This window comes from Pyrus communis, chromosome 4, assembly GCF_963583255.1.
Source record: "Pyrus communis chromosome 4, drPyrComm1.1, whole genome shotgun sequence".
Classification (NCBI taxonomy): Eukaryota; Viridiplantae; Streptophyta; class Magnoliopsida; order Rosales; family Rosaceae; genus Pyrus; species Pyrus communis.
The window spans coordinates 7,856,036-7,883,837 of NC_084806.1; the positions used below are offsets into that span (position 1 = coordinate 7,856,036).

Genomic DNA, 27,802 nt, shown 5'->3' on the forward strand with positions numbered 1-27,802 from the left:
ACTATTTAGAGTTGTTATTAGTTTCTAATTTAAAGTTATTTCATACTAAAAAATAAAAAATAATATAAATTTTGTGAGAAGAATACAGCTAGTTGTCGCTATAAACGAGTGATAGCATCAAAGTTATATACACTCAAAAATAACAAATTAAAAGAGATTTTTTTTCTCTCTCTTTTTAAATTGAATAATACCTTCATTTTCATCTCATAAAACCAAACATCCAAGACGAAAAACTCGAAATCTTGACCAATAAAGCCCTTCCTTTCTAACCCTATTTTCCTTTCTAGTGCATATATTTACTACCGCACAACAGTCTACTCTCTCTCTCTCTCTCTCTCTCTCTCTCTCTCTCTTTCTCTCTCTCTCTCTCATCTGATCGATCTATTTCTTGAATCTTGATGTCCAAATCTTAGACAAGCCAAGAAATTTACACAGGCCTCTAGCTACAAGCTAAGATACACAAATATCAGAAGTAGTTCGAGCCCAGGATTAAAGGTGGATCGAAGGCATGGAAAACGCCCGCTTCCTTCAGAAGCATCAGAGGAGAAAGAAAGGGAGGATCATCCCCCCCTCCATGATTTCCCTTCTAACTACGAATCTTCCTGGACGGAAGCTGACATGTCAGCCATGGTTTCTGCTCTCACTCAAGTTATTGGAACCACCGATGATCATGCTGCCGTGCAACCAAACCCTACATCCATCTCAGACTCATCACTCCTAGTCAAACAAGAACCTGACCGCTCTCAACCGGTTCAAGATCAAGGTATATATGATTTCTATATTTTTCCTTCCTTCCTTTTTTCATTTTTTTTTTTTTGGTCCCTCGACCTACTTTTTTTTTTTTTTTTTTATTGTTTTAAGTTTTTTTATATATACCATAAATATTCTACACTAAATTCATCTAAACTAAAGGAAATGAGATTTGAACTTGAGTGTATAACAGAAAATGCACTGCTCTAACCAACCCAGCTAAGTCCAGATCTATAAAATCGTTGTAATTGATGATATTGACATGTGCTGCGCTAGCGGTACTGGAGTTATCTATAAAATCGTTGTAATTGATGATATTGACATGTGCTGCACTAGCGGTACTGGAGTTATCTATATGTATGCATATGCTTTCACAATATTGTTGTGAATTTGATCTGTTTTCACATCACTTGCATTCTCAAAAGTTCCCATCATCTTTAAATCCCCATTATTTGGACAAGATACTAATCAAACTAATTGAGTAGCTTGTTAGGTTATCTAATTGCTCTTTGTTCTCCTAACCCTATTTTTGTTATCATCCGCTATGAATATCCCAGCATTGTGTTTCTTGCCTAAATCAAATTTGACCAAAGACTTTTTAATATGATCATAGACAACTTTAATAATTTTGTATCCTACCTACTTTCCGTGAAGAACCCTCTTTCTATCTCTCCAATTGCCAACAAACTAAAAGTAATTCTTGTTTCCATCTGGGACATTCTTTTCATGTTTTTCTCAATTTTCACAAACAGACTGTTACTGATTGAAAGTTTAAACTAAATACAAATTAGAGATGTTTGGTCTTATCTTATTTTTTTTTATGTTCTAGCTAATTCTAGTCTATCTTGCCTCAACGTTATCCGATCCTTGGTAATAACGTCTTAAACTTTATAGCTATTCAATTTCTTTGTTGGGTTGGTGCAATTTCCGCCTAAGTATAAGTTTTCTGGAAGATTTGCTAACTTCAAAAGTGTTTACTGAAAAGGATGGGAATGCTTTGAATTCCAGTCTCTATCTTTGTTCTGCTTTCATATGTAAGACCTTTTTAAGAAGGAACTAAAGCTCTCTCGAATATATACACGTAATACTTTAGCACAATAGGGCACACTTGCCGCTAATTACACTCCTCTTCTAGTTAGATTCCTTCCACATTGATAGTGCATGGCAACTTAAAGACGTCATTGCATCAACTAGCTAGGATATAGTAGCATGGACTATGTAGCATAAATATATATGTATACTTATCTCTCTGTGTGTGTATGAGTTTGTGTATGTAGAGTTAGTCTTTTATACGAAGATTACTATTATTTTAAAGATTTTTTTCGTAATGTTTCTTTTGATGATATTGCGCTTAAATATGTTTATAACTACATCGTTTTGTACCAAACTATATCAATCCATATAAGTCTAATTTCTAATGTTTTTGTCTCATAATATACATTAAACTTTGTATATTGTTGTTTCATGACGTCCATGTTTGTGAATTAAGAGCCCGTAAGGAGGCGACACTATAGAGGAGTGAGACAAAGACCTTGGGGAAAATGGGCGGCTGAAATACGTGACCCAAAGAAAGCAGCCAGAGTTTGGCTTGGGACTTTCGAGACCGCCGAAGATGCCGCCATTGCATATGACAACGCAGCTCTCAAGTTCAAAGGTACAAAAGCCAAGCTCAACTTCCCCGAACGAGTTCAAGGCAAGACCGATTTCGGCATCCTAATGGGCAGTTCTGGTAGTACTACAAGTAGTAGTGGTGCTGCCTCGACTCAACGAACACAAAATCTCATGACACCAGCTGGCCATATTGTTAATCCTCAGCGGGCTACTGCTCCATTAATGATGTCGCAGCAGCCGGAAACTTTCCCTGATCTTTATCAGTACGCGCGGCTTCTTTCCGGCAATGATGCTGATTTCTACAATTATTCTTCCTATCCATTTAATCAAGATCCAAGATTTACTTCACAGTTTTTGCCATCATCGACGCATTTTTCATCTTCCACTGCATCACAAGATTCACAACCATCGCAACAAAGACAACAAGATCATGAGGAAGATGGGAGGAATAAGGACTGGAATTTGAGTAATCCAAGGGAGTAGCTAGTGGTAGTAGTACTATTGCATGCGTTATTTAATCTTGATGAGGTTTGGTTTTAAGTATAGAGGAAGTTTAATATTTGGAGAGCATTTGTTTGTACTAGTTAGCATGTATTATCGTTTCAGGTTTTTATTTTTTTTTTCTTCTTTATTGATATATATGTATTGCATAAGTTTTTTACGTATTGTTGCTGCCATGCATTGATTAAAAAAAAAAAAAACGTCTGAACAAGATTCACAACCCTAATACATGCATTAGTGGTTAATTTTGAGATTTCCATGATCAGTGTACTAGTACTACCAATTCCCCGCATCACCCTCCAAAAGCATGCATAATTTATCGTCGAGACTCAAGTAGAATGTAGACGTGGATTGCCTTTTAGAGATTGAGGAATTCTTTTTCTCACACGGAAGAGTTTCATTCAAATTATGGGCCTCCGATATTATGCTTTTAATCATTTAAACGACGAACTGTTTCTATCCAACTTGGTTGAATATCGTATTCAAATATTGTTATCCAAGGCAAAAAGAGTAATGTTATTCATACAATATTTTTGTACCATATTTTCATATTATCTTAGGTTGCATTTGATGTGGACAGCCACATCATTTGAATTAATCAGATTTTTAAATTTTGTTCATCATTTAATAAACTAATAATTAAGAAAAATTAGTTAATTAAATGATAATTGTGGTATACGAGGAGTCTTTCTCTTTCATTTCCTTGGGTTTTGCAAATTTTTCAAATGATGCGGTTGTCCACATCAGATATCACCTAAAGTGGTATAGAAATATGGTATAAAAACATGATATGAATAACATTACTCAAGCAAAAATCACATCCGAATATTTGTCAACTTAATGATAAATCAATTACAATCTACTGACGTAATGAAGTGCCAGTCGCTTCGAGAATTAAAGGTGGAATATTATTTCCAATCTCCTGATGGGATTGGTGGCAATCACCTTAACGTAACACTCCAATCAGTAGATTTCCTAAGATATATTTTGGTTTCAACTTTCAAGCATGTTGGGAAATTATCTAGGCTTTTTAGCCAAAAACTTAATTAACAAAAACTTTTTGACGAAGAAAAAATAAAGGAAAATGGAAGGAGAAATAATCTAATAATCTATAGTTCATAGGTAGCTTTTTGGAGCACTTTTTACTGCATGCTAACTTTATTAGATGCACGAACCAAAACTGGCTTCTCATCATCAGCCATCATCAGTTCTGAGCTGCTGGTAGCAAATACATCGACACGTTAACATTTGCAAAACCTTAAAGTGGAAGTGGAAGTGAAACCATCAAGGTTCAAAACCTTAATTAGTAACCCCCACCGGCACACAATGTTATGCAATCTGTAACACAAGTTTTGAAGAAGGATATAATTAAACATGCCGACAAGCTTTTGAGCATGCCTCCACTATCCTTTCTTTCTTTCTTTTATACTTAAGATGGAGCATATTTTTTGTCACCGCCACACTATTGCCTGATATTAAAATAAAATATTCACATTAATGTTATATTAACGAGTGAATAATTTGAGTTAAGTGACACGACATATTAGTCATAGTAAAAACATTCACATTTTAAACATGCATGTTAATATCAATACTGATCTGTTTGTCACTATAATATAAACAATGTCATTCGCTTATATTGTACTAGCTGAGTTTTAGTTTACTGTGTTCCACACGCATATGGTAGGATAATCTCTAGTGAGACGCAAAAAATCTAATGACATCTCAAAATTATTAACCAGAAAATCACTTATATTTTTATTAGCTTCATGTCTCAAACTTAAGATTTGAAATTTTTAATCATGACTTTTTTACGTGATATAAGGTACATGGTAGGCCTTTATTCTCCCACTTGTTTTAAGCTTTTTGATAATGTTAACAATAAACTATTAAACCTAATTAGGCTAAGCATTTGCGTTTATTGTCGTTGCGACCAGTACAAACGACAAAATACAGATCCCGCAACGGCTGAAATCATGCGCATGCCAAAGCGGCTTCAGTGGGCCTTCAACCTAATTTCTCCACAAATGTCAGAAACTCCAGTGGGCCAGCCCCAAAGCGTCCAAAGCCCACAAAATGTCTATCTGCCTAACAAAGGAACCCAGAAAACGACAAAAAGGAAAAGCAAACAAAGGAGCGTAGAAGCTCCCTTTGTTTTGTTTTCCAAACTCTTTACGCTTTTAAAAGAGGAATGTGATTCTCTTCGCTCTTAATATCAGTATTCCTCTCTTCTCTTACACTTTTTTTTTATTTTTTTCTCGCTCTTATTACCAATAAAACGTTCAAAACAATAGTGTTTTGTTTTTTTTTTTTTCCTATGTAACACGTTCAAAACAATAATGTGATATCATTTAAATTAATAAAACAAGAAAAAAATTTTATTAAGATAAAAGAAAATCTTACGCTTTTCACGAATATTGGTGACGTGTGCTGAGTTGTCCTGGCATAGCATGGGATTTGGGCAGAATCAGGGAAAGAAAGATGGGAGGAGGGTGGGTCCCATGTGTGATTTGGACAAGTGACACGCACCAAGGTTGTAGATTTCTACGCTTTCGGCTTGTTCCCTCTCTAATGTCAAATTTGGCGGCGACTGTCATGTTTGTCTCTTTCTTTGCCTTATACCATGCGTCCAATCCAAGGTGAAACCAGCAAACAGTGAATCTCTGCGAGCCGCATTCACATTTCTTTCTTCTTTCCGTTTTTTGAGTACAACTCAAGACTTCTATTATCATACGCAATATTCTTCCCAATCCCTCCCATGTACAGGTGATTACATCTCTATTCATATCACGTTAATCAAAAGAGCTACGTTAATAATTTCGTTAAAATCGTACTAAAAAGATATTGTTGTAAATTTCATGCATGACGATGATTTTGTGTTGAGAAAGTTTTTATTGTCGACAAATCATCATAAGCACGAAGACTCATTCACCTGCATGATGACTTATTTGTAGTACTAATAATAGCTCTATAAACTATAGCGGTTGGAGAAATTATGTTTTAATATCATTTTAACACCCACGAGTTTTTGCCACGTCTTGCTACCACATCTTTCTTTGTGTGAAAAGCTTGTTTATTGATAAGTTCATTTCACCAAATACACAACTACAAAAACACCATCATTATGTACATTAGTTGTGCGATTTAACATTTGTTTTTTAAGTAATGCACCGTGCATATGATGGTTTAGCATTGGACTAGTATGTCAAACCAAGTCTATCGAGATCATAATCTCTTGTGGAAAAGTTAAGACTATCATAATCTCTTATGGAAAAGTTAAAGACTATGTACTGTTTTATTTTTTAAGTAAAATTTAGAATTCTTCTTTCAACATGCATTTGAGTTTCGAATTTGTTCCTAAAATAAAATTTCGTTAATTTACTTTTTGAATTTAACAAAATGTGTATTATTGATCTTAGTTGTTAACTTATGTCCTCAATAAAAAAAATTAAGAAAAAAAAAACTAAAAATAAATTAAGTTAAAAAAACACGTGTCACTCAAGTAGATATGGCACAAGGAGACCACATAAGGTTTTGAGCGCACAAGGAGATGAATTCTAAACTCGAGTGCAAGATCAAGTATGAATTCTAAAATTTTTCTCTTATTTTTATGAGAAGGTTCAAATTGACTCTGTGGAGTAAAATGAATGAGAATACACAAGAACTAGCTTGACCCATTCCAAGTCTCAAAGACTCGTCGGCTTGTAACCGATTTGGCCCGTTAATCCGTTATAAATTGTTGTATGAATTGGTCCATGTCTGCCCCTTGTTAAACATTATTTGGGCCAGACGATGCCCAAAAATAGTGTGGGCCTGTTAAAGTCCCAAAGTTCAAAGAAAATTTAAAAAAACAAAGAAATGTTGACAGTGGGATTTGAACCCACGCCCTTTCGGACCAGAACCTTAATCTGGCGCCTTAGACCAACTCGGCCATATCAACTTGTTGTAAGCCTGTTCGTAATTTCTTTAATTATACTTTTCTTCAGTAAATCCTTCACCTGCATCTCTGGTATCCGCACATCTAAAGATTATGAACAGAGCAAATGGGATTTTTATGCATAATAAATTAACTGAAATTAGCAAAGCCGTAGGTTGCCTTAATTACCCAAAAATGGCTTCCAAAATACTTTGCGTGTGTGCAAGTGCAACCATCGTCCCTCCTCCTCCACCTCCTGTTGCAAAAGTTAGCAGTTCAAATAATATTTCACAGATTTTTCTTTCTTCTTCTGCAGATAAAGCTTCCGTTCGGCTTCAATCCTTCAAGTGCAAAGCTCTCGGAGAAAGCTCTCAGCCGCAAACCTCCTTGGCTGAAACCGTCTATCAGGGAGTTTACGGTCCTTGGTACGTCGACTCCACCGACGTTCGAGAGGTACACAACCACTTTCTAATTTCGGTAAAAAAGCACTCCTCGTTAGAAGTGCTTTTGTTCACATTTGTACTTTTTATGGTATTAAGTGTCACTACAAGCAGTTGTGTAACCATTCAATATAAGTTGTATTTGATTCGATCAAGTTTCCAACTCTGGAAATTCACATTCTTCAACATTTATCGGTGTGGCAGGTTATTTTGTACAGGTCAGGGCTAGTGACTGCAGCTACATCATTTGTAGTTGCAGCTTCTGCTGCATTTTTGCCTGACTGCTTCTTCTTAACTGGTATTTTGAAACACAATCTCGATTTCGTGTATGCAATCGGAGCTGGTGGACTGGGGCTGTCATTGTTTCTGATTCATATATATTTGACTGAAATTAAGCGCACTCTGCAAGCATTTTGTGGGCTTGGTGTTGCCGGGTCTTTAGCAACATATGCATGCTTGGCTAGCCCAGCGGGAGAGGGTTTGGTGCAGTATGTTGTGGATAACCCAATTGCTATCTGGTTTGTTGGCCCTCTCTTTGCTTCTCTCACAGGACTAGTCTTCAAGGAAGGTATGAGAGAACTCGATGTTGTACCGAAATTCTTTGTGCAGGATGCTCGTTTTTGGTTAAACGAGGGATTTTGTATCAATAATGTTGACAACGTATAACATTTTATTAACGACTTGTTGGCACTGTAGTCCCTCCTTTAATAAATAACAAACGTCGTGCCTAGAGAAGATGTGATATGCTATGTGTTGCCTTCTTGGTCACTTGTATTCGAGTCTTAGCAAAGTAATACTAAAACTAAGTACTTGTCTCAGGTCTCTGCTATGGAAAGTTAGAAGCTGGAATTCTCACGTTCATCATACCTACTGTTCTTCTCGGGCACTTGGTATGTCTTATTCAAATTGATCCCCCTTCATTCATCAAATTGATCCCTTGCATCGTCTCTGCCCCCTGTACTTTGCAAACCGTTCCAATCTGAAGTTGACGGATTTTGTGCAAGAAATCATCATAAGTTGGATGTTTGCTAATTAGAACAATGTGCCAACTGCAAAGATCAAGTTCGATGTAATTGAAAATATTGGAACGAAGGCGGAGCTTTGTGAAAACTATAGGACTATATCCGTGTGCTAGCCTTTTCTCAAAACTTCCGTTAGTGAACTATTCGTAGCTTTTGTAACCTGTGCTGTCTAGGCACTAATGGAGTTCATGTTAAACACAGAGTGGACTGGAGGACTGATGGACGATGGAGCAAAACTTTCCTTGCTCAGTTCTTGGATAGCCTTGTTTGTGATTTTTGCTGGAAGGAAGTTCACTCAACCGATCAAGGTAATTTTCTGTTATTGTTATAGATTTATGCTCATAGTAATTTGATAACGAATTGTGTTTAGCTTTCAAGGATGACATTGGCTACAAGTCCGTCTTTACATTCAATTCTCTGCCTGAAGATGAGAAGAAGGCCTTGATTCAGAAGCTTGAGCAGCAGAAGTTCAATCAGGATCTCGATTAGTTCCTCATTTTCTGCCGCAGCAGCCTTCTCCTTGAGTTTGTCTAGGATATGTTTCGGTCCTAGGTTAACATGTCAATATCATGGCCAATTAAAATTGAGCAGAGTTGTTAATAGATTACATGAAGCAGTTAAGTAAGGATTATATGCAACCACTTTGATGCGGACTAACCGAAACATGCATGCAGCGCACAATACACACAAGCAAAAAGTATAGGAATAAATTTCTGTATTTTGACACCAACGAGATTTACAGCTTTATACAAAGTCTTACATGACTTGTTTCCTATTCTATTCCCTACAAATAAGGCTAACTGATAGCTTAATAGGTAATTAAATATCAATCTATAATATTTGACAAATCAATCTAAGATTCCTTTCTTAACACTCCCTCTCAAGTTGGAGTGTATGTTAATGACACCCAACTTGTTGAGTAAGGTTTCAAATTGTGTCGAGCTTAATGGTTTGGTGAATATGTCGGCTAGCTGATCACCCGTCCGTATGTATGACGTGCGTATCATTCCCTTTTGAATCTTCTCTCGCACTAGGTGACAATCAATCTCTATGTGCTTTGTTCGTTCATGAAAGACGGGATTTGAGGCAATATGTATAGCTGCTTGATTATCACAAAACAAGGAGACCAGTTGATGATGATTCACTTGCAAATTGTTGAGAATATTCTGCAGCCATGTTATCTCACAGCATGTAGTAGCCATAGACCGGTACTCGGCTTCGGCGCTAGAACGAGATACTGTGGTTTGCTTCTTAGTCTTCCATGAGATTGGTGCTTGGCCAAGCAAGACGCAGTAACCAGTTATCGATCACCTAGTGTCTCGGCATCTAGCCCAATCAGCATCACAAAATGCTTGTAACTGCAATGAACCTGTGGAAGGAAAGAGAATGCCTTGCCGAGGCGCTTGTTTGATGTATTTAAGTACCTTGTGTGCAACATCAAGGTGTGGTTGCCGAGGCTTCTCCATGAATTGACTCAACATATGTACCACATAAGCCAAGTTGGGTCTTGTGATGGTCAAATATATCAATCTACCCACAAGTCTTCTATATGAAGAGGGATCATCCAACAATTTTCCTTCCAGTTGCGTGAGAGCCAAGTTTTGGTCTAAAGGAAACCTGGAAGGTTTCACTCCTAGAAAACCAACATCATCCAGTATCTCCAGTGCATATTTACGTTGACATAGAGTGATTCCATGCTTCGATCTTGCAACTTCTATCCCCAAGAAATACTTGAGTACCCCCAAGTCTTTTAGTTTAAAACAGTGAGAGAGAAGTTGTTTGGTTTTTTGAATCTCACATAAGTCATTCCATGTCAGTATAACATCGTCAACATAAACCAGTAAAGCAATGAATGTACCTCGATGACTTCTGGTGAACAGTGAGTAATCGGACAAAGATTGTTGAAACCCAGTAGCCTTGAGAGCATTGGATAATTTGATGAACCATTGCCTCGAAGCTTGCTTTAAACCGTAGAGAGACTTATGCAATTTGCATACTCGAGTTTCCCCCTTGCATCCAAAACCAGGAGGCAAAGACATGTAAACGTCCTCTTCCAAGTCACCAAGTAAAAAGGCATTGTTCACATCGATCTGGTGAAGGTGCCAGCCTTGCAAGGCTGCAACACTTAGGAGAACGCGAACAGTAGTTAACTTAGCCACGGGAGCAAACGTGTCACGGTAATCAACTCCTTCGACCTGATTGTATCATTTGGCAACAAGACGGGCTTTGTACTGTTCGATGGTGCCATCGGGTTTGAGCTTCACTTTGTAGACCCATTTGCAGCCAATAGGGCGTTTGCAAGGAGGAAGAGGCACGAGCGTCCATGTATGATTGGCATGAAGGGCTGCAAGTTCATGTTGCATGGCAGCACGCCAATGGGGATCCTGGACAGCCTGGGAATAGCTAGTAGGTTCCTTATGAAGGGTGAAATGAGCAATAAAGGCTTTATAGAAGGGTGAAAGACAAGTATAGGATAAGTGAGAAGAAAGTGGATGGGGTTTACCTGACGACAACCTAATCACGTTCGTGGAAGATGTGGGAGCCGGCCGGGATGGGAGAGACGCCTCAACATGAAAGTCCTGTACAAAGGAAGAAAGCTTGGTGGGGCGGGTACTTCTGCGGGGTGAGGGTGAGAGTGGGGTGTGTGTGGTCGTGGGAGCAGATAAGGAGGGAGGAGAGGGTGTAGGGGTGGATGTGGTCGTGGCATCAGTATAGGGGTGAGGTGGTTTAAAGGGAGGGTCCATGTCAAAAGAAAGCAAGGGTGCAGAAGGTGGTGTTGGAGGGGAGGTTGTAGGTGCAGTTGAGATTTCTAAATGAGAATAAGGAAAGTTATCTTCAAAGAAAAGCACATCCCGGGAGATAAAAACCTTTTGAAGTTGAAGATCAAAAAGTTTATAGCATTTTGTACCATAAGGATACGCTAGAAAAATGCAATGACGGGCACAAGGATCAAATTTGGAGGGTTTGTGTGCATGAGTGGATGCAAAACAAAGACATCCAAAGACTTTGAGGTGAGTGTAAGTGGGTGGTTTGTGAAACAGCTTTTCATATGGAGTTTGCCCATGAAGAATAGGAGTGGGTGTGTGATTAATGAGATATGCGGAAGTAAGAATAACGTCCCCCCAAAATCTTTTAGGTAAATGAGCTTGAAAAAGCAGTGCACGAGCAACATTAAACAAATGACGGTGCTTGCGTTCAGCAACACCATTTTGCTGGGGTGTGTGGACATAACTAGTTTGATGAAGAATTCCTTGGGATGCATAAAATGTATCAAGTTTAAACTCAGGACCATTATCACTGCGAACCATTTTAATTTGAGTATTAAATTGTGTGGCAACCATATGAATGAATCGAGTGAGAAGGTCCTTTGTATCAGATTTATGTTTCATCAAATAGATCCATGTGCACCTAGTATGATCATCAACAATGGTAAGAAAGTACTTTGCACCAGAAAGAGAAGATACTTGATAACCACCCCAAATGTCAACATGAATTAATTCAAAACAAGAAGTAGTAGACATGGAACTTAAAGGGAAAGGCAACCTTGTTTGTTTAGCCAAAGGGCAAATTAAACATTGAGTGAGATCACAGGTTTTATTGGAGAAAAAGGGAAACAACATGGTAACTTTAGGTGATGGATGTCTGAGGCATTGGTGCCAAAGGTGGGGATCGATGGTTTGGATGGCATTGCATGTTCCTTTCTTCGGTGAGTCGAGATAGTAGAGTCCCTCCCGTTCAATTCCCGTCCCAATCATCTTCCCCGATCGTAGGTCCTGGATAACACAAAAATGGTTTAAGAAAAGGGTAATAGCAAATGAATCATAGGCCAATTGACTAATGGATATTAAATTTAACGTAAAGATTAGGACACAAAGAACATTGTCAAGGATAAAATTAGGGGAAAAAATGACTTGGCCAACATGAGTGACCGTGGCAAGGGATCCATTGGGTAATGCAACAATGTGGTTTTGAACAGGCCTAGAGGATGTAAGGGACTTGGGGCTGCAAACTATGTGATTTGTGGCACCACTATCCAGGATCCAAACATTGTGCTTGCCATGACGCATGAATGAAAAAGCTTTACCTGAGAGATCATCGTGGCTGGAAGAATTACCAACATGATTAGCAAAAGAAGATTTGTTTTGATGCAACATTTTAAGGATCTGTTTGCAATCTTCTGGAGAGAACGGGAAGTTGGAGATCTCCTTGTTGGTCACGGCAACTTGATTTCCTTTGGCAGAACGGCTTGGTTCGCTGTCTATGACTGCTTTTCTTTTGCAGCAATACTCGTACGAATGACCCTTCCAACCACAGAAAGTACATTTGATATGTGCGCGGCAGTTCTTTGTGCTGTGGTTCGTCTTATTGCACTTGTCACATCACAAACCACCATCCTCAGTTTCATATTCTCGGTTTCCACCTTTGACAGCGAATACAGCAGCTTCTGGTTAGGCAGTACTCCGTCCACTTGAGACTTCGACTTGCCTTTCATGACGAAGAACAAGTGAGTAAGCCTTATTAACAGTGGGCAAAGGTTCGAGAAGGAGAGTGTTGCTGCGAACGGTAGAGTGAGACTCGTTCAAACCTATGAGAAACTTCATCGTCTTCTGGGTTTCAATGTAGGAAGTGATCTCCTTCTTTGTGTCACGGCCACATGTTGGGATAGAACACAACGAACGATCATCTTACCTTGTACACAGTCGTGAATCTCGTTTTCGATATGAAACAGTTGGACAATATTCACATGGGAAAACCTTTCTTGCAGGTCGAGCCACATATGCCGTGCATCCTTGCAGTGTATGACGCTCCCAGAAATTTCTTTGGACATGGATCCGAGCAACCACGTTTTTACCAAGTTGTTGCATCGATTCCATTGTTGTAATTCTTCAAATTGTTCTTCATGAGGTTTCTTGATCGTTCCATCAACAAACCCTAATTTGTTCTTCACTGTCAAAGCCATAGTCATGGATTGAACCCATGTACCATAGTTATCCTCCACGAGAGACTGCGGCACAAGTATTGCACCGGGTCGGTTTGAGTGATGGAGGAAAAGTGGGCGATTGGGATTTTCCCACTTTTGATGCAAAGCCATGCCTGAAGAGGTTGGCTTTTCTGATATATCGCCCATAGCGATGTCTGCTAGGGTTTATGTTTGTTGTTTTGCCTTTTATTTTCCCAGATATCGTTCACTCTGGTACCATCATAAAAAGCATAAAGTATAGGAATAAATTTCTGTATTTTGACACCAACGAGATTTACAGCTTTATACAAAGTCTTACATGACTTGTTTCCTATTCTATTCCCTACAAATAAGGCTAACTGATAACTTAATAGGTAATTAAATATCAATCTATAATATTTGACAAATCAATCTAAGATTCCTTTCTTACCAGTTCCTCATTTTCTGCCGCAGCAGCCTTCTCCTTGAGTTTGTCTAGGATATGTTTCGGTCCTAGGTTAACATGTCAATATCATGGTTAATTAAAATTGAGCAGAGTTGTTAATAGATTACATGAAGCAGTTAAGTAAGGATTATATGCAGCCACTTTGATGCGGACTAACCGAAACATGCATGCAGCGCACAATACACACAAGCAAAATGCAACATTTTTCCACTCGGTAAACCCCATTGAGTCCTGCATTCACCCTTACAAACTTTTGTTTGGAGGCTCGATGCGTACTATTTTCACTAAGGTCCCTTCCACCCTACAAAGTCGAGTTACATAAAGGATTTGGTCATCGGTTTACTATAGTAATCTTGCTCTCTAAACCCGCACAAGATGGTATGGAAGAACCAATACCCTGTGATTTATGTTAGGAGTACAACCTTACACAGCAACAATACATCATAACCACCACCAGATTAGATTATTTTACTTAGTTGTTAAGCTTGGAATGGTTGTGATTAGTTCTATACATTATGCTGAGCTGACACATATGTTGGGATAGAATATTTATGTATAAATACAAATGTGTATTATTCAGTTGAGGTAATGAGAACCACAATTATATTTTACTCTCTCTCTACAATTCTCTCTCTTTCTCTCTCTTAACTGAATTTCCCTCTCTCAATTCTTAGCTTCAACATGGTATCATCACCATCGTTTAACTGACTCCGATCCGGCACTTCCCTTTTCTAGCAATTTTCTTGCATTTCTTGCATTTTCTGATCTTTCGAATAGATCGCTGCTTCTTTGATCTATTCTTTTCCTCTCTCGATTCAGCAAATCTTGATATGTCGTTGACAGCAAACTCCTCGAATTCTAACTCTCCACCTCTTGCAAACCCTAATTCCACAACGATTATCCCTCACAGTGACATCTCCAACCCTCCGATCATATTGATTGGAATGATTTCCATTGCAAAAGTAGCTGGAATGGTTCTGACGAAACTCAATTGTCAAAACTACATCACTTGGCGCAGTCTCTTCATTCTTGTGCTGAAGCGCTTCAAGCTTCTTGGACTCGTCAATGGCGAGGATCTGTGTCCTCCTAAATTTTTTCGTGATTCCTCTGGAACTTGTGTTCTCAATGAATCTTTTGAGACCTGGTATGATTGCGATCAGATCTTGATGATCTGGATCTGGATCAACTTTACGCTCTTTGAAGATCTTCTTCCCTTGTGGCATGGAAGACTCTTATTCTCTGTGGCAATCTCTTGAGCGACGTTTCTCAGGCGCTTCATGCACACATGTTCACAGTCTTCAATCAAACATTCAAATGATTTAGAAATGTGACTCTTCAATGACCGACTTCCTTAATTCGATTAAAGATATCTCTGATAAACTTGTTGCAGCTGGTGGACCACTGTCTCAGTCTGATCTTGTTGTATACATTTTATCTAAACTTCCTGATGAGTATAAGTCATTTGTTGACTCTATTGAGATTCAAAATGAATCTGTGACTGTTGATGAGCTTCATGGCCTTCTATTGAGTAATGAAATCTTATTCCAAAAACGCAAAACCAGAGCTTCTTCCTCCTCGACTGCACCATTTCATGTTTATGCTGCTTAATCTTCTAATCATGTTGGCAATTCCAACATAGGCAACTCTCGTGATCGTTTTCATAGCCGAAATCGGTATACTCATAATAAAAAATTTGGGGGAAACAAACCTAACAACTGGAACAACAATAACTCAAGTGGCATTCTTGGTGCTGGTCATTCTCGCCAGAATTTTGGTTAATCATCTTCCTCTGGTCGCTTAGTTCCATGTCAGCTATGTCTCCAATATGGTCACTTGGCTCCTACATGTAATCGTCTCTCTTAGTTTGCTTAATCTCAAGTTTATATTGTAATGTCTGCCATAACTTCTTCTACACCTCCCAGCTATTGGCTCACTGATAGCGGAACATCCCATCATGTCACACCTGATCCCTCCGTACTCAACTCTGCCATTCCCTACTCTGGCAATGATTAACTCTTTGTTGGTGACGGCAAAGGTCTGTGCATTTCTCATGCTGGTTATGCACTCATTTGAACCAAACATGCTACTTTTCATTTAAATGACGTCCTTTTAGTTCCTCAGGCTTCCCATAACTTGTTATCTGTTTACAAGTTCGTATATGACAATTGGTGTTCTCTGACATTTGATCGTTTTGGATTCTATGTCAATGACCTAAGAACTAGGAAAATGCTTTTCCAGGGCCCCAGTAAAGGAGGTTTGTACCCCTTCTATTGGAATGCTTCAAGTGGTGTCTCTGGAATTGCAATTTCACTAACTGCTCTGATGATTGCTAAGGCTGATATATATATTTGGCATCGTAAGCTTAAACACCCTTCTGGTGGGGTTTTACATTCTGTTGTGAATAAGAATCATCTCTTTGTAATTGGTTCTGTTAATAGTTTGTCAGTATGTATTGCCTGTCAACTTGGGAAGGCTTCTAGACTATCATTTTCCACTTTACCTTGTACTTCCACTAGGCCACTTCAATTGCTACACACAGATGTATGGGGTCCCTCCTTCACACCTTCATGTACTGGTTACAGATTATATATAATAATATTAATAGTGGATGATTTTACCAAATATAGTTGGCTCTACCCTTTACATTTTAAGTTTGATGTATTCTCCACTTTTAAGACCTTTATTTTAAAGATTCAAACTTTGCTTGAATTCAAAGTTCAAAGTATAAGGTCTGATTCAGGGGGTGAATTCTTAAATAAGTTATTTCAAAGCTTTTTTAATGATCAAGGCATCATGCATCAATTGAGTTATCCTCACACTTCTGAGCAAATGGGTGTGTAGAGAGAAAACATCGTTATGTTGTTGAAATGGGCAAAACATTGTTATCTCAAAATGATTTACCTACATAGTTTTGGGTTGAAGCATTTCAGACTATTATCTATCTCCTTAATCGGTTACCTTCTCAGTTTTCTATGGTCAATCCTTGGGAAATCTTGTTCCATGTTTCTACCAAGTATCATACACTGAAGACTTTTGGATGTGCTTGCTATCCATGGTTGCAACCATATTCAAGAAACAAGTTGGATTTCAAAAGTAAACAATGTGTGTTTCTAGGTTATAGCTTGAATCATAGTGGCTATAGCTGTTGGGATCCTATCTCTAATAGGCTATACATCTCAAGAAATGTGGTGTTTGATGAATCCTTATTTCCTTACAAATATTTGTCTTTTCAGGTTTCAGCTCAAAGTACATGTGCGCCTCATCATCCCCCCACTCATATATCTCTTAATCTGCCTTTGCCAGTGTCACATCTTGATAAACAAACTTCAACTGCAGCTACACCATAATCATCTACTTCACCCATATTTTCAACTACTGAGAAGAATACTACATCTTCTTTTGTTCCAGATTCAATACATACTCCTGCAACGTCTTCAAGCACAGAAGAATATTCTAGTCCTCTATCTTAGTCATCATCCTTACAACTTCCAGTTCTTGTAAACACTCATTCTATGATTACAAGAGCAAAGGTAGGTATTCATAAACCCAAGGTGTTCATTACCACTAAACACTTTCTTCCACCCACTGTTGATCATCTTACAACATTACCTACCACTTCATCAACTTTTCTCCAAGCTTCTAAGCATTCTCACTGGATGGAAGCTATGCAATCTGAATTTCAAGCTTTACAGTCCATTGGCACTTGGGAGTTAGTTCCTAATAATTCAAATTACAAACTTGTAGGTTGCAAGTGGGTCTTCAAAGTCAAGCACAAACCAAATAGTACCATTGAAAGGTACAAAGCAAGACTTGTTGCTAAAGGTTTCCATCAACAGGAAGGATTGAATTTTTCAGAAACCTTTAGTTTTGTTGCTAAACCTACTACCATCAGAATCTTACTCTCCATTGCAGTTACCTATGATTGGTTTGTACATCAATTGGATGTAAGTAATGCTTTCCTTCATGGTCACTTAAAGGAAGATGTTTATATGCTCCAACCTCTTGTTTTGTGGATCCTTTTAAACCTCATCATATGTGCAAGCTTAGGAAATCCCTCTATGGCCTTAAACAGGCCCATAGAGTTTAGTATAAGGTTTTTTACAATGTTATTCTCTCTCTGGGTTTAGTTCATCATACTCTGATACCACTCTCTTTATTAAAAGAGACACTTCCATTACCTTTATATTGGTTTTATGTCATCATTGGAAGTTCAACCACTGAGTGTTAATCAATCATATCCAAACTTCAAGCCATGTTCCCTGTTAAGGATCTGGGAGATATTCATTACTTTTTAGGTATTGAAGTACACATATCTGATAAGGGCTTGTTAATGCATCAAACTAAGTATGCTTTAGACTTACTAAAAAAGACAAATATGCTTGGAGCTAAACCTTATGCAACACCTGTGTCTATTTCTAAACTAGACCATTCATGTACTCTTCTATTTGATCCCACCTCTTATAGGTCTACATTTACTACCTTACAATATCTCACTTGGACAAGGCCTGATTTAGCCTTTTCTGTCAATCAGGTTTGCCAATATATGCACTCTCCAAGAATAATACATTTGCAGGCAGTTAAACGCATCCTGAGATATCTTAAGGGCATTATGGATTCAAGACTTTGGTTTACTAGAGGTACTCAATGTCTCACTGTTTGGTCTGATGTAGATTGGGCAAGCTGCCCTGTGGATAGAAGGTCCACTAGTGGGTATTATGTGTTATTAGGCCTTAATCTAATCTCCTAGAGTGCTAAGAAACAAACCACAGTGGCTAGGTCATCAACAGAGGCTGAGTACAAGTCTCTTGCTAATACTGCTACTGAGATTACATGGGTGTGCAAAATTCTGCATGATATATCCTTCCCTTCGTTAAAGACACCAGTCATCTACTGTGATAACAAAAGTGCCATTGCTTTTGCATTCAATCCAGTTTTCCATGCTAGAACTAAGCATATTAAAATTGACTATCACTATATTCAAGAGAAGGTTTTACTTGGTCATATTGGTGTTCAACATGTTGCTTCCCTTCTCCAAATTGTAGACATTTTTACCAAGTCTTTAGCTGCTGATCGATTTGCTGCTCTTACTTACAAGCTTTTAGTTCAATCACCTTTCTTTAGCTTGAAGGGGTGTGTTAAGAGTACAACCTCACATAGCAGCAATGCATCACAACCACCACCAGATTATATTCTTTTACTTAGTTGTTAAGCTTGGAATGTTTGTGATTAGTTATATATATTATGCTGAGCTAGCACATATGTTGGGATATGATATGTATGTATAAATATCATGTGTATTATTCAGTTGAAGTAATGAGAACCACAATTATATTTTACTCTCCCTCTCTACAATTCTCTCTCTCTTTCTCTCTTAATTGAATTTCCCACTTTAAATTCTTAGCTTCAACAATTTAGTCAACAACTAGAAAGTAAGTTATCTCCTTCCCGCTCAGAGGATTAGAAAGAGTTAACTCTCGGGTAGAACGACCCCCATGTCCCCTATCTTTTGCAATTTTATTTAAAAATACACACATGTGAGGGGAGGAAGCCGAAACCCGCGAAGAAAAAAACAGCACATCAATGAAAAAGGAAAACTAGACGAAGAAAATTCCGTGAACCAAAACAATACATTCGACGGTTCTCATGTTTTTGGCATAATTTTCGTACCCATATTATAAAATGTTGTGCCAAAAATATAAGGTGACAAAGAATTTATAAAGAGTCACATTTTAAAGAAAGTTTCTTCAGCATTTCTCTATTTACATAACTTATTCTAACCGTCAAATAAAGATTGTATCAAATACATGTATATTATAATTAATATTTATGCGATTAAGTAAATTCTGGATGAATTAGGTATTAAATTACCGAATATTACAGTATTTACATAACTTATTCTAACCGTCAAATAAAGATTGTATCAAATACATGTATATTATAATTAATATTTATGCGATTAAGTAAATTCTGGATGAATTAGGTATTAAATTACCGAATATTACAGTGATTTGATTCATTCCTATTGAACTTTGTTGTATTAATTGAAGATCAAGTTTCTCTTTTCTGATAGTTCACTATAAATAAACCCACTGATAGTTGGGAAGTGCTGATTGTGAAAGAAAAGGAAGGAAAAAAAAAAAAAACAAAAAAGCAAAATTAGGGTTTTTACCTAAACCCGCGCGAGCCGCAGCTTGTGGTCACTACCTCACTCCGCTCTTCCACTCACTTCCGTCTCCCTCCGCTGATGGCCGCCCCGGAAGATTCGCTCCGTAAGGCTCTCGCCGACAAGCAGTCGGAGGTTGAAAGCCAGGGGAGCCAAGTGCGGGCTTTGAAGGACCGCAAGGCTGACAAGTCGGAACTTGACGCCGCCATTGCAGCTCTGAATGCGCTCAAGCTGGAGAAAGCTTCGATCGAGAAGGACCTCCAGGCCACATTGAGCAGCGGCGAAGGGTCCGGTAACAAGGAGGCGTTCCGTCAGGCGGTGTCGAATACGCTTGAACGGCGTCTCTTCTACATCAAGTCTTTCAACATCTACGGTGGCGTTGCGGGATTGTATGACTACGGTCCGCCCGGTTGCGCCGTCAAGTCCAATGTGCTAGCTTTTTGGCGGCAGGTTCGATTAACTTCATTGCTCTAGTTTTTTTTTTTTTTGCTTAATTCGTGCTGAGTTTGTTAGATGCATTGACATGCATAAACTTAAATAATCGGTTTTTTCAAATTAATGCTGCGAATCAAGTGGCTGTAAAAAGTATATAATTGTATGAATTTGTGCTTTGACAGTGTGATTTCTTCCGTCAAATTATTGTAAATTCAGTAATCAGCTAATGGGATGCTATAAATTTGTGTGTAGTTTGTTTTTCACAAATTGCTTATAGAGAACGGTAACAAGCTTTTCGGTTTCTGAATAGCATCACAAATGAGGGGAAGGAATGGATAATCATTGACTTTTAATGTTTTTATTTGGTTTGCAGCATTTTGTTCTTGAGGAGAACATGCTGGAAGTTGACTGCCCCTGTGTTACACCCGAGGTGGTTCTGAAGGCATCTGGCCATGTCGAAAAATTCACTGATCTTATGGTGAAAGACGAGAAAACTGGGACTTGCTACCGAGCGGATCACTTGCTGAAGGATTTTTGTAATGATAAGCTTCAAAAGGATCTCAACATTACTGCAGAGAAGGCCAAGGAGCTTAAACATATACTTGCGGTGTTGGATGATCTCTCACCTGAAGATCTAGGTGCAAAGATTAAGGAGTTTGGTATTACTGCCCCTGACACGAAGAATCCTCTATCTGATCCTTATCCTTTCAACCTGATGTTTCAAACTTCAATTGGTCCATCTGGCTTGATCCCTGGGTGAGCACTCATATGCATAAACGACATTTTGAATTTGTTTCTATAATGTTAGAATCAATACCTATGGATTGCGAGAGATTTTTTCTGCTTTGTTGTTCTTGTTTCATGTATCTCTTTGTTGTACTGCAGGTATTTGCGTCCAGAAACTGCCCAAGGCATATTTGTGAATTTTAAGGATCTGTATTATTACAATGGCAACAAACTTCCTTTTGCTGCAGCTCAAATTGGGCAGGCCTTTAGAAATGAGGTTATAATCTCTTCCCTTATGATTTTAGAAAAAAGATCATGCATGCTTTTGTCGGGCCATAAATGGTTGTGGTACTGAGAATTTTGTATAACACTATCACTGTTTATTTTTTCTTACCAATTTAAAAGGTCTTTTTTTTTTTTTCCCCCGAAGATTTAAAAGGTCATTTGACTTGTGTTTTGCCTATGTTAAATACTCAATTCCTAACAAGTTAATGTGTGCACAGATATCTCCTCGCCAAGGCCTTCTGAGAGTTCGGGAATTTACACTGGCAGAGATTGAGCATTTTGTAGATCCCGAAGACAAATCTCACCCAAAGTTCACAGAGGTTGCAGAGTTGGAGTTTTTGATGTTCCCTAGGGAATTGCAAATGTCAGGGGAATCTGCAAAGACACTCCGTTTGGGTGAATCAGTTGCTAAGGTTGGATTCCATAAAATATCTTTACCATTTTGTTCGTTTTTATATCGTAGTTTGACATTGCTGCAATTTCACTTGATTTAGGGAATTGTCAACAATGAAACTTTGGGCTACTTCATTGGAAGAGTATATCTTTTCCTTACTCGTTTAGGTATTGACAAGAAACGGTTAAGGTTCCGTCAGCACCTTGCAAATGAAATGGCTCACTATGCTGCTGATTGCTGGGATGCTGAGATTGAGAGTTCCTATGGCTGGATTGAGTGTGTTGGTATAGCTGATAGATCTGCATTTGACTTGCGTGCTCATACAGTAAGGATTTATTAGATATCTTTTAGTAAACTCTAACTACAGATTACTTTTTATTGATCATTATGTTGAGATACTATGATTGTAAAAAATGTTGACTGATTTTTGGTTTCATTGGTAGTGTCTTGCTTTAGTGGCATTTTAGTTCGGAATTTTAAAATTTGGGGTGTTATCTGTGAAACTGTTTTACGAACACGAAAGGAGCCTTAGAACATAAAGTGATGCTAAGGCTTTACCCTACTTTGATTTAGAAAGCTATGTGTTTATGGAGTGTTGTTTTTCTTTTATGACAGGAGAAAAGTGGTGAAGCTCTTGTGGCTCATGAAAAATATCCAGAACCAAGAGAAGTAGAGGTAATGTTTTATGCAGTGCAGACCATGCACACCATTGTTGTTATTAGTAAACTTGATTTCCTGACTTCACCTGTAGGAAGAACAGTATCATTTTTTTACTTGTTATGTAATTTTTAGGTATTGGTCATAACTCCAGTAAAGAAAGAGATCGGCCTTGCATTCAAGGGGAACCAAAAGAATGTAATTGAAGCGTTGGAGGTGAATATAGAATACTCTCTTTTGATTCTTCATCTCGTAGTTCTGTTCAATATAGTTGTTGTGTTAATGTATTAAGTTATTCATTTCAGTCCATGAAAGAACAAGAAGCTATGGCACTGAAGGCTGATTTAGAGTCTAAAGGGGAGGTGGAGTTTTACGTCTGCACTCTGGGGAAGAATGTAATCGTTAAGAAGAGTATGGTAAAAATTTCAAAGGAGAAAAAGAAAGAACACCAGAGAGTATTCACGCCTTCTGTAATTGAACCATCTTTTGGTATCGGCCGAATTATATATTGCCTCTTTGAGCACACGTACTACACGAGGCCTAGTAAAGCTGCTGATCAACAGTTGAATGTTTTTGGTTTCCCCCCACTTGTGGCACCCATCAAGTGCACAGTTTTCCCTCTGGTTCAGAACCATCAGTATGAGGATGTTGCTAAAGAAATTTCCAAGTCATTGACTGCTGCTGGAATCTCGCATAAAATTGACATTACAGGTATGGAAATAAGACAATTATCTCTGTTTGTTTCTTTGGCATGTAGGAAGTATAAATGGGTAAGTAGCTAGATGCATCTTGTGATGATAGCTGTTGATGTGTGGGTAGCCTTATACAAACATGTTTACTAGATTGCAGTAATGCAAGCTTATCCGTTAATTTTGTTTATATTTCATGATCCTCTTTCCGTATTGTTATTTTAAATATCTTGAATTATCTTCAAATATAAATGCGTAGCTTCTAGCTTGTATAGATGGAGATGTGTGGTTATGTAGGTATAGTTGGAGATAAACATGTCAGATGATTGCTGCAGTGCCAAGTTTAATTTTTAGTTTTGGCTTATTTCATTGGATTTTGCTCTGCAAGTATCGGATGTTAACAGTGACGTCGGCTAAATCCACTTGAGGGCATTTTGTGACATCCTCTTACCATAGGCTTGCTGTATTGAATTGTAAGAGTGAAATATGGAATATAAGTTCTATCACATGTTGATCTATCCATACTTCTCAATGGGATGTTCCCGGACATAATAGTTAGTTAGTCCGTTTGTTGTAGACTGGTAGTAGGGTTCAGTAGTAGTAAGTTGCTTATTCTGCACCGACATGAGTGTATATATGCATAATTTTTGAAGCCTATTTTCAATCAGTTTTGAGTTTCTAACGGTTTGATTGTTTATTCGATCAGGTACCTCGATTGGGAAAAGATATGCTCGAACAGATGAACTGGGTGTACCTTTTGCAATCACGGTTGATTCAACATCATCGGTGACACTGAGAGAGAGGGACAGCAAGGATCAAATCCGTGTTGATGTGAAAGAGGCAGCATCTGTGGTGAAGGATGTAGCTGAGGGAGTGAGGAGCTGGGCTGATGTGTGGGAGACTTTCCCCCATCATTCTTCTGCATCTGCAGATGAGTAGATTTCGGGTGGATTTAACACTACGTGGATCCAAACATACAATACCGTTTTGTTGAGTTGGAAATGTTACTACTACACAAAGGCGACGACGTTGTTGAAGCACAGCCAACTAATTGGAGAGATGCTTGTTCTTAAATTATGTGTAGCAAGAGGCCGAAGCCTGAATTTGACATGCTACAAGTTTTGATTTTTCATAATTTCTTCATCAACTGGCAGCTTAGAACTTGGGTGATCTACATTACATGAGTGCGGTAATATGCTTGAACCAGTAATTTACCAGTTTCATGTAATTGTTTTGGAAGCCGCCTCGTGTCGATATACTTTGGATTGAAGAATGGAGAGGCATCGGTGAATGTTTTCGTGAGAAGGGAAAAGGACCCTCCTGATCCCGTCATCGTGCGGTTAGAAAATCAGATGAACAAACACGATTACGAGATCTTCGGATCCTCAGTAAAAGGATTCGGTGTTGATCATTTTTCCGTGAAAAGGCGAAAAAACTAAGCTGGTAAATAGGATTGGGGATACGAAAAGGGTAGATTAATTAGTCTAATAATTCTTCAATGAGAAGATTGATTGAAATTTGAGTCGATCGAAAACTAATCATTTTACTCCTTTTTATCTGTCGCTCTTAATTTTCTGAAAGAAGAGTATATTATTCATCTATTTTTTTGGTTTTTTGGTAATTAATTAAAAAGCCCATTAATGAAATAAAAAAAACATTTATTTCAATAAACAAAGGAAACCAAAAAATTAATCAATTTTATAATAAGAAATTGTCAATAGACTTTGAGAAATTCTTTATATAATATTTACTTATGCCATCGTTTATAGGACGACGACGTTTTTGGCCCGTATATGTTAGGGTTGGACTTTGCAATGGTGGTCAAATAGCCAAAAAAGGAAAAACAAAAAGAAGAAAGAAAAAAGCATTTGTGATTTGTTGGTGACGTCGGGACTCGAGGGGGCTGAGGCCATTGGTACCGAGCGATTGCAGAAGAGGAAAATGCTGAGGGTCGCGGGAAGAAGGCTTTCATATTCCGCAGCAGCGTGGCGGTCGTCGTCGCATACCACCCCCGCCTTCGTCTCCGGCGGATTCCATCCGCTTTTCAGTACCAACAACAACAGCGACGACTCTTCCTCCGATTTTGCTTCCAGATCCCCCGCCCCCTTTTTCCTCAATTCCAAAATTCCATCTCTCATTAGAGGTCAGCGCTCATACCGTACCTTCTTCAGATGTATTTAGGGTTTGATTCTATTCAATCGGTTGTGCTTGTTCAATCCAATCACGGCTCTAATTTTTTAGATTTTGAAATTGAAATTGATTTATAGTGTTTGGGATTTTATTTTAAAAAATTATTCTTTTCATTTCTGTGATTATTTGCTAAATTTTTTTATTTTCAATCTAATGATTTGTGCAAATTTTTTCGATCCATTTGTTTCCATGGTACGATCTTTGGTTAAATCGAAATGGAAATTTAACATTTCTAATTGGATACGTCACCGTATGCGGGATCCTTTTCGATTTGTTAATCCATAGCATTTGTATTTGCTCCGTATCGATGTTTTTCCAATTTGATTTTGGTGCATTTCAAGACTTGATTGGAGATTATATTGCCGAATACACTTTTTTTTTTTAAGTTTAGCAGGATATGCATTAATTGTTGTTTGAATCTCTTCTTAGTAATGTTGTGCTTTGTCTATTGAGATTGAAAGAAGTCCGCATTAATAAAATGACAAAAAAAAAATGAGTCTATTTTGTTAGCCTTTTTTTTTTTTTACTTATATTCATTTCTTTAAGGATTCCAGTTCCTGAAAAAAAAGATGGTAACTTTTAGGTTTTAATAAATGAGATTCCTTTAAGGATTATGGTTTACTACACAAGTTCGGTTGATAGTATGATACAATGACGAGTCGAGACTTGGGCGTCATGTGGCACTGATTTATCTTGTTAGCTTCTGGATATGTAGATAGTTAGGTCGATATTTGGGACAGCTGCTGTAACCAAGGGTTGGATGATGAACCCATGTCTTCTTTCTAGAGTCATAACTTGCATTCAGTCTCTGTACTATACAGATGTTACACATGAGTTGTACCCACGCTCTCTGGCTGGAGTTGGAAGGTCATTTCGTTTTGTTATAATCTAGCTATTTTAGTTTTTTTGCTAAATGCCAATAGTTAGTAATTTGATTGGAAAGTGCCTTGCTGAATGTTGATACGCTTTTCTCGTTAGGTGTAGATTGGGAAATGTGATGTTTCTTCACATGGTATTTTGGAAATTGTTTGCATGAGATTCAATAGTATATGGAACTTGTTTGCTGAATGGTTGGTTCTTCATTTCAGGATTTTCCTCTGAAGCCCTCGCTCCTGGAAATGATATTGGTTTTCTCTCAGACGTCCCAGCTACCGTGGCAGCTGCCAAGAATCCTTCTTCAAAAATTGTGTATGATGAGTACAACCATGAAAGGTATCCACCTGGTGACCCCAGCAAGCGTGCATTTGCTTATTTCGTCTTGACAGGAGGCAGATTTGTGTATGCCTCCTTGATCCGGCTTCTCATCCTCAAGTTTGTACTGAGTATGTCTGCCAGCAAAGATGTTCTTGCCCTTGCTTCCCTTGAGGTTGACCTGTCGAGCATTGAGCCTGGTACTACTGTTACTGTAAAGTGGAGAGGGAAGCCTGTTTTCATTAGGCGTAGAACTGAAGATGACATCAAGTTGGCTAACAGTGTAGATGTTCAGTCCCTTCGTGATCCCCAACAGGATGCAGAGAGGGTTACAAATCCAGAATGGCTTATTGTTGTCGGGGTCTGCACTCACTTAGGGTGCATCCCCTTGCCAAATGCTGGTGATTTTGGTGGTTGGTTCTGCCCATGCCATGGTTCGCACTACGACATTTCTGGCAGGATCCGCAAGGGGCCTGCACCATTCAATCTAGAGGTACCCACTTACAGTTTTTTGGCGGAGAACAAGCTACTGATCGGATGAGAATTGCCTGGCAGTCTTTTTTCTTTTTTCTTTTCTGGTGCATCATTTGACATGAGGTTTCATAATTCATAGCTTCCTCTACATCAGAAAAAGTGATGTTTGCAAACTTAATACTTTTCTTTTAGTCATGATTTACACATTTGGATTCTGTAACACCGTCGGTTCTGGATGGAGTTCTGATGTCTGAATAATACAATTAAACTGATGTTCACCATGTGTAGTTTTCATGTTACTTCGGTTGATTCAATCGAATAATTGAAGCTTGAGACAAATTCATACTTAAACCTTGCTTATACCATTAAATTGTGTCGTTGACAGATCCATCCATACTTACCAGCTTGAGGTCCCCTAAGCCCTAACTAAACTGCCGTCCGATGAGGCTACTTATTTCAGACCACCCGAGTAAATAGAATTGGAATCTAATTAGGTTTCCTAATTTGGTATAGATTCCTTCCTAGTTTGGTTTGGAGTCCTTTAATATTGATTGTACCACTAGATGTGGATGTGTATATATGTGTATTACCTCCGAGAGGAAGAAATATACAAGGAAAAGAATTAAACCCTAGTTTCAACTTTTATCTTGATACCAGAGCAGGTTTCAGCTTGTCTCTTCCTCTAAACCCTAGCCACAGCTAACTTGAAAGCTCTTGTTGGCTTAATAAACCGTCTACAAACACAGATCAAGAGTGTGGTGTCTTGAGACAACAGGCTCATGCTAAAACCAAACCCCAAAAACTACAAACCTGCTGCTTCGATGGCTGAAAACAAAGTTGTGCTTCCAGTTATGGCTCCTGCTTCAAACGAATCTCCCAACCTGAGTGTCCTACCGTTCGGATTCAAGTTAAATGATTCGAACTATGAAATTTGGTCAAGGATGATGGAAGTT

At 38.3% G+C, this 27,802-nt stretch overlaps 2 protein-coding genes, 1 long non-coding RNA gene, 1 other non-coding gene and 1 pseudogene across 4 annotated transcripts; 4 read left to right on the forward strand and 1 right to left on the reverse strand.

Moving 5' to 3' along the window:
- Window positions 1–301: 301 nt before the first annotated feature.
- On the forward strand, window positions 302–3,111 carry LOC137731718 (ethylene-responsive transcription factor ERF113-like). The gene is made up of 2 exons (XM_068470908.1): window positions 302–763; window positions 2,240–3,111. The coding sequence occupies exons 1-2, from the start codon at window positions 619–621 to the stop codon at window positions 2,842–2,844; spliced, it is 750 nt and encodes a 249-aa protein (XP_068327009.1). The 5' UTR covers window positions 302–618; the 3' UTR covers window positions 2,845–3,111.
- A 3,610-nt stretch (window positions 3,112–6,721) lies between these two features.
- On the reverse strand, window positions 6,722–6,802 carry TRNAL-AAG (transfer RNA leucine (anticodon AAG)). Its single transcript has one exon. It is a non-coding gene; the product is annotated as a tRNA-Leu (tRNA).
- Window positions 6,803–7,431: 629 nt separating this feature from the next.
- Window positions 7,432–8,781, forward strand: LOC137730659 (uncharacterized). The gene is made up of 3 exons (XR_011068200.1): window positions 7,432–7,786; window positions 8,038–8,108; window positions 8,442–8,781. It is a non-coding gene; the product is annotated as an uncharacterized lncRNA (long non-coding RNA).
- A 10,977-nt stretch (window positions 8,782–19,758) lies between these two features.
- LOC137730827 (glycine--tRNA ligase, mitochondrial 1-like) lies at window positions 19,759–24,233 on the forward strand. The gene is made up of 9 exons (XM_068469812.1): window positions 19,759–20,258; window positions 20,617–20,999; window positions 21,129–21,246; window positions 21,473–21,667; window positions 21,749–21,973; window positions 22,264–22,323; window positions 22,441–22,521; window positions 22,611–23,016; window positions 23,701–24,233. Exons 1-9 carry the CDS (start codon window positions 19,890–19,892, stop codon window positions 23,931–23,933), a joined length of 2,070 nt encoding a protein of 689 aa, XP_068325913.1. The 5' UTR covers window positions 19,759–19,889; the 3' UTR covers window positions 23,934–24,233.
- Window positions 24,234–24,732: 499 nt separating this feature from the next.
- LOC137730828 (cytochrome b-c1 complex subunit Rieske-4, mitochondrial-like) lies at window positions 24,733–27,132 on the forward strand (annotated as a pseudogene).
- The last annotated feature ends 670 nt before the right edge of the window (window positions 27,133–27,802 follow it).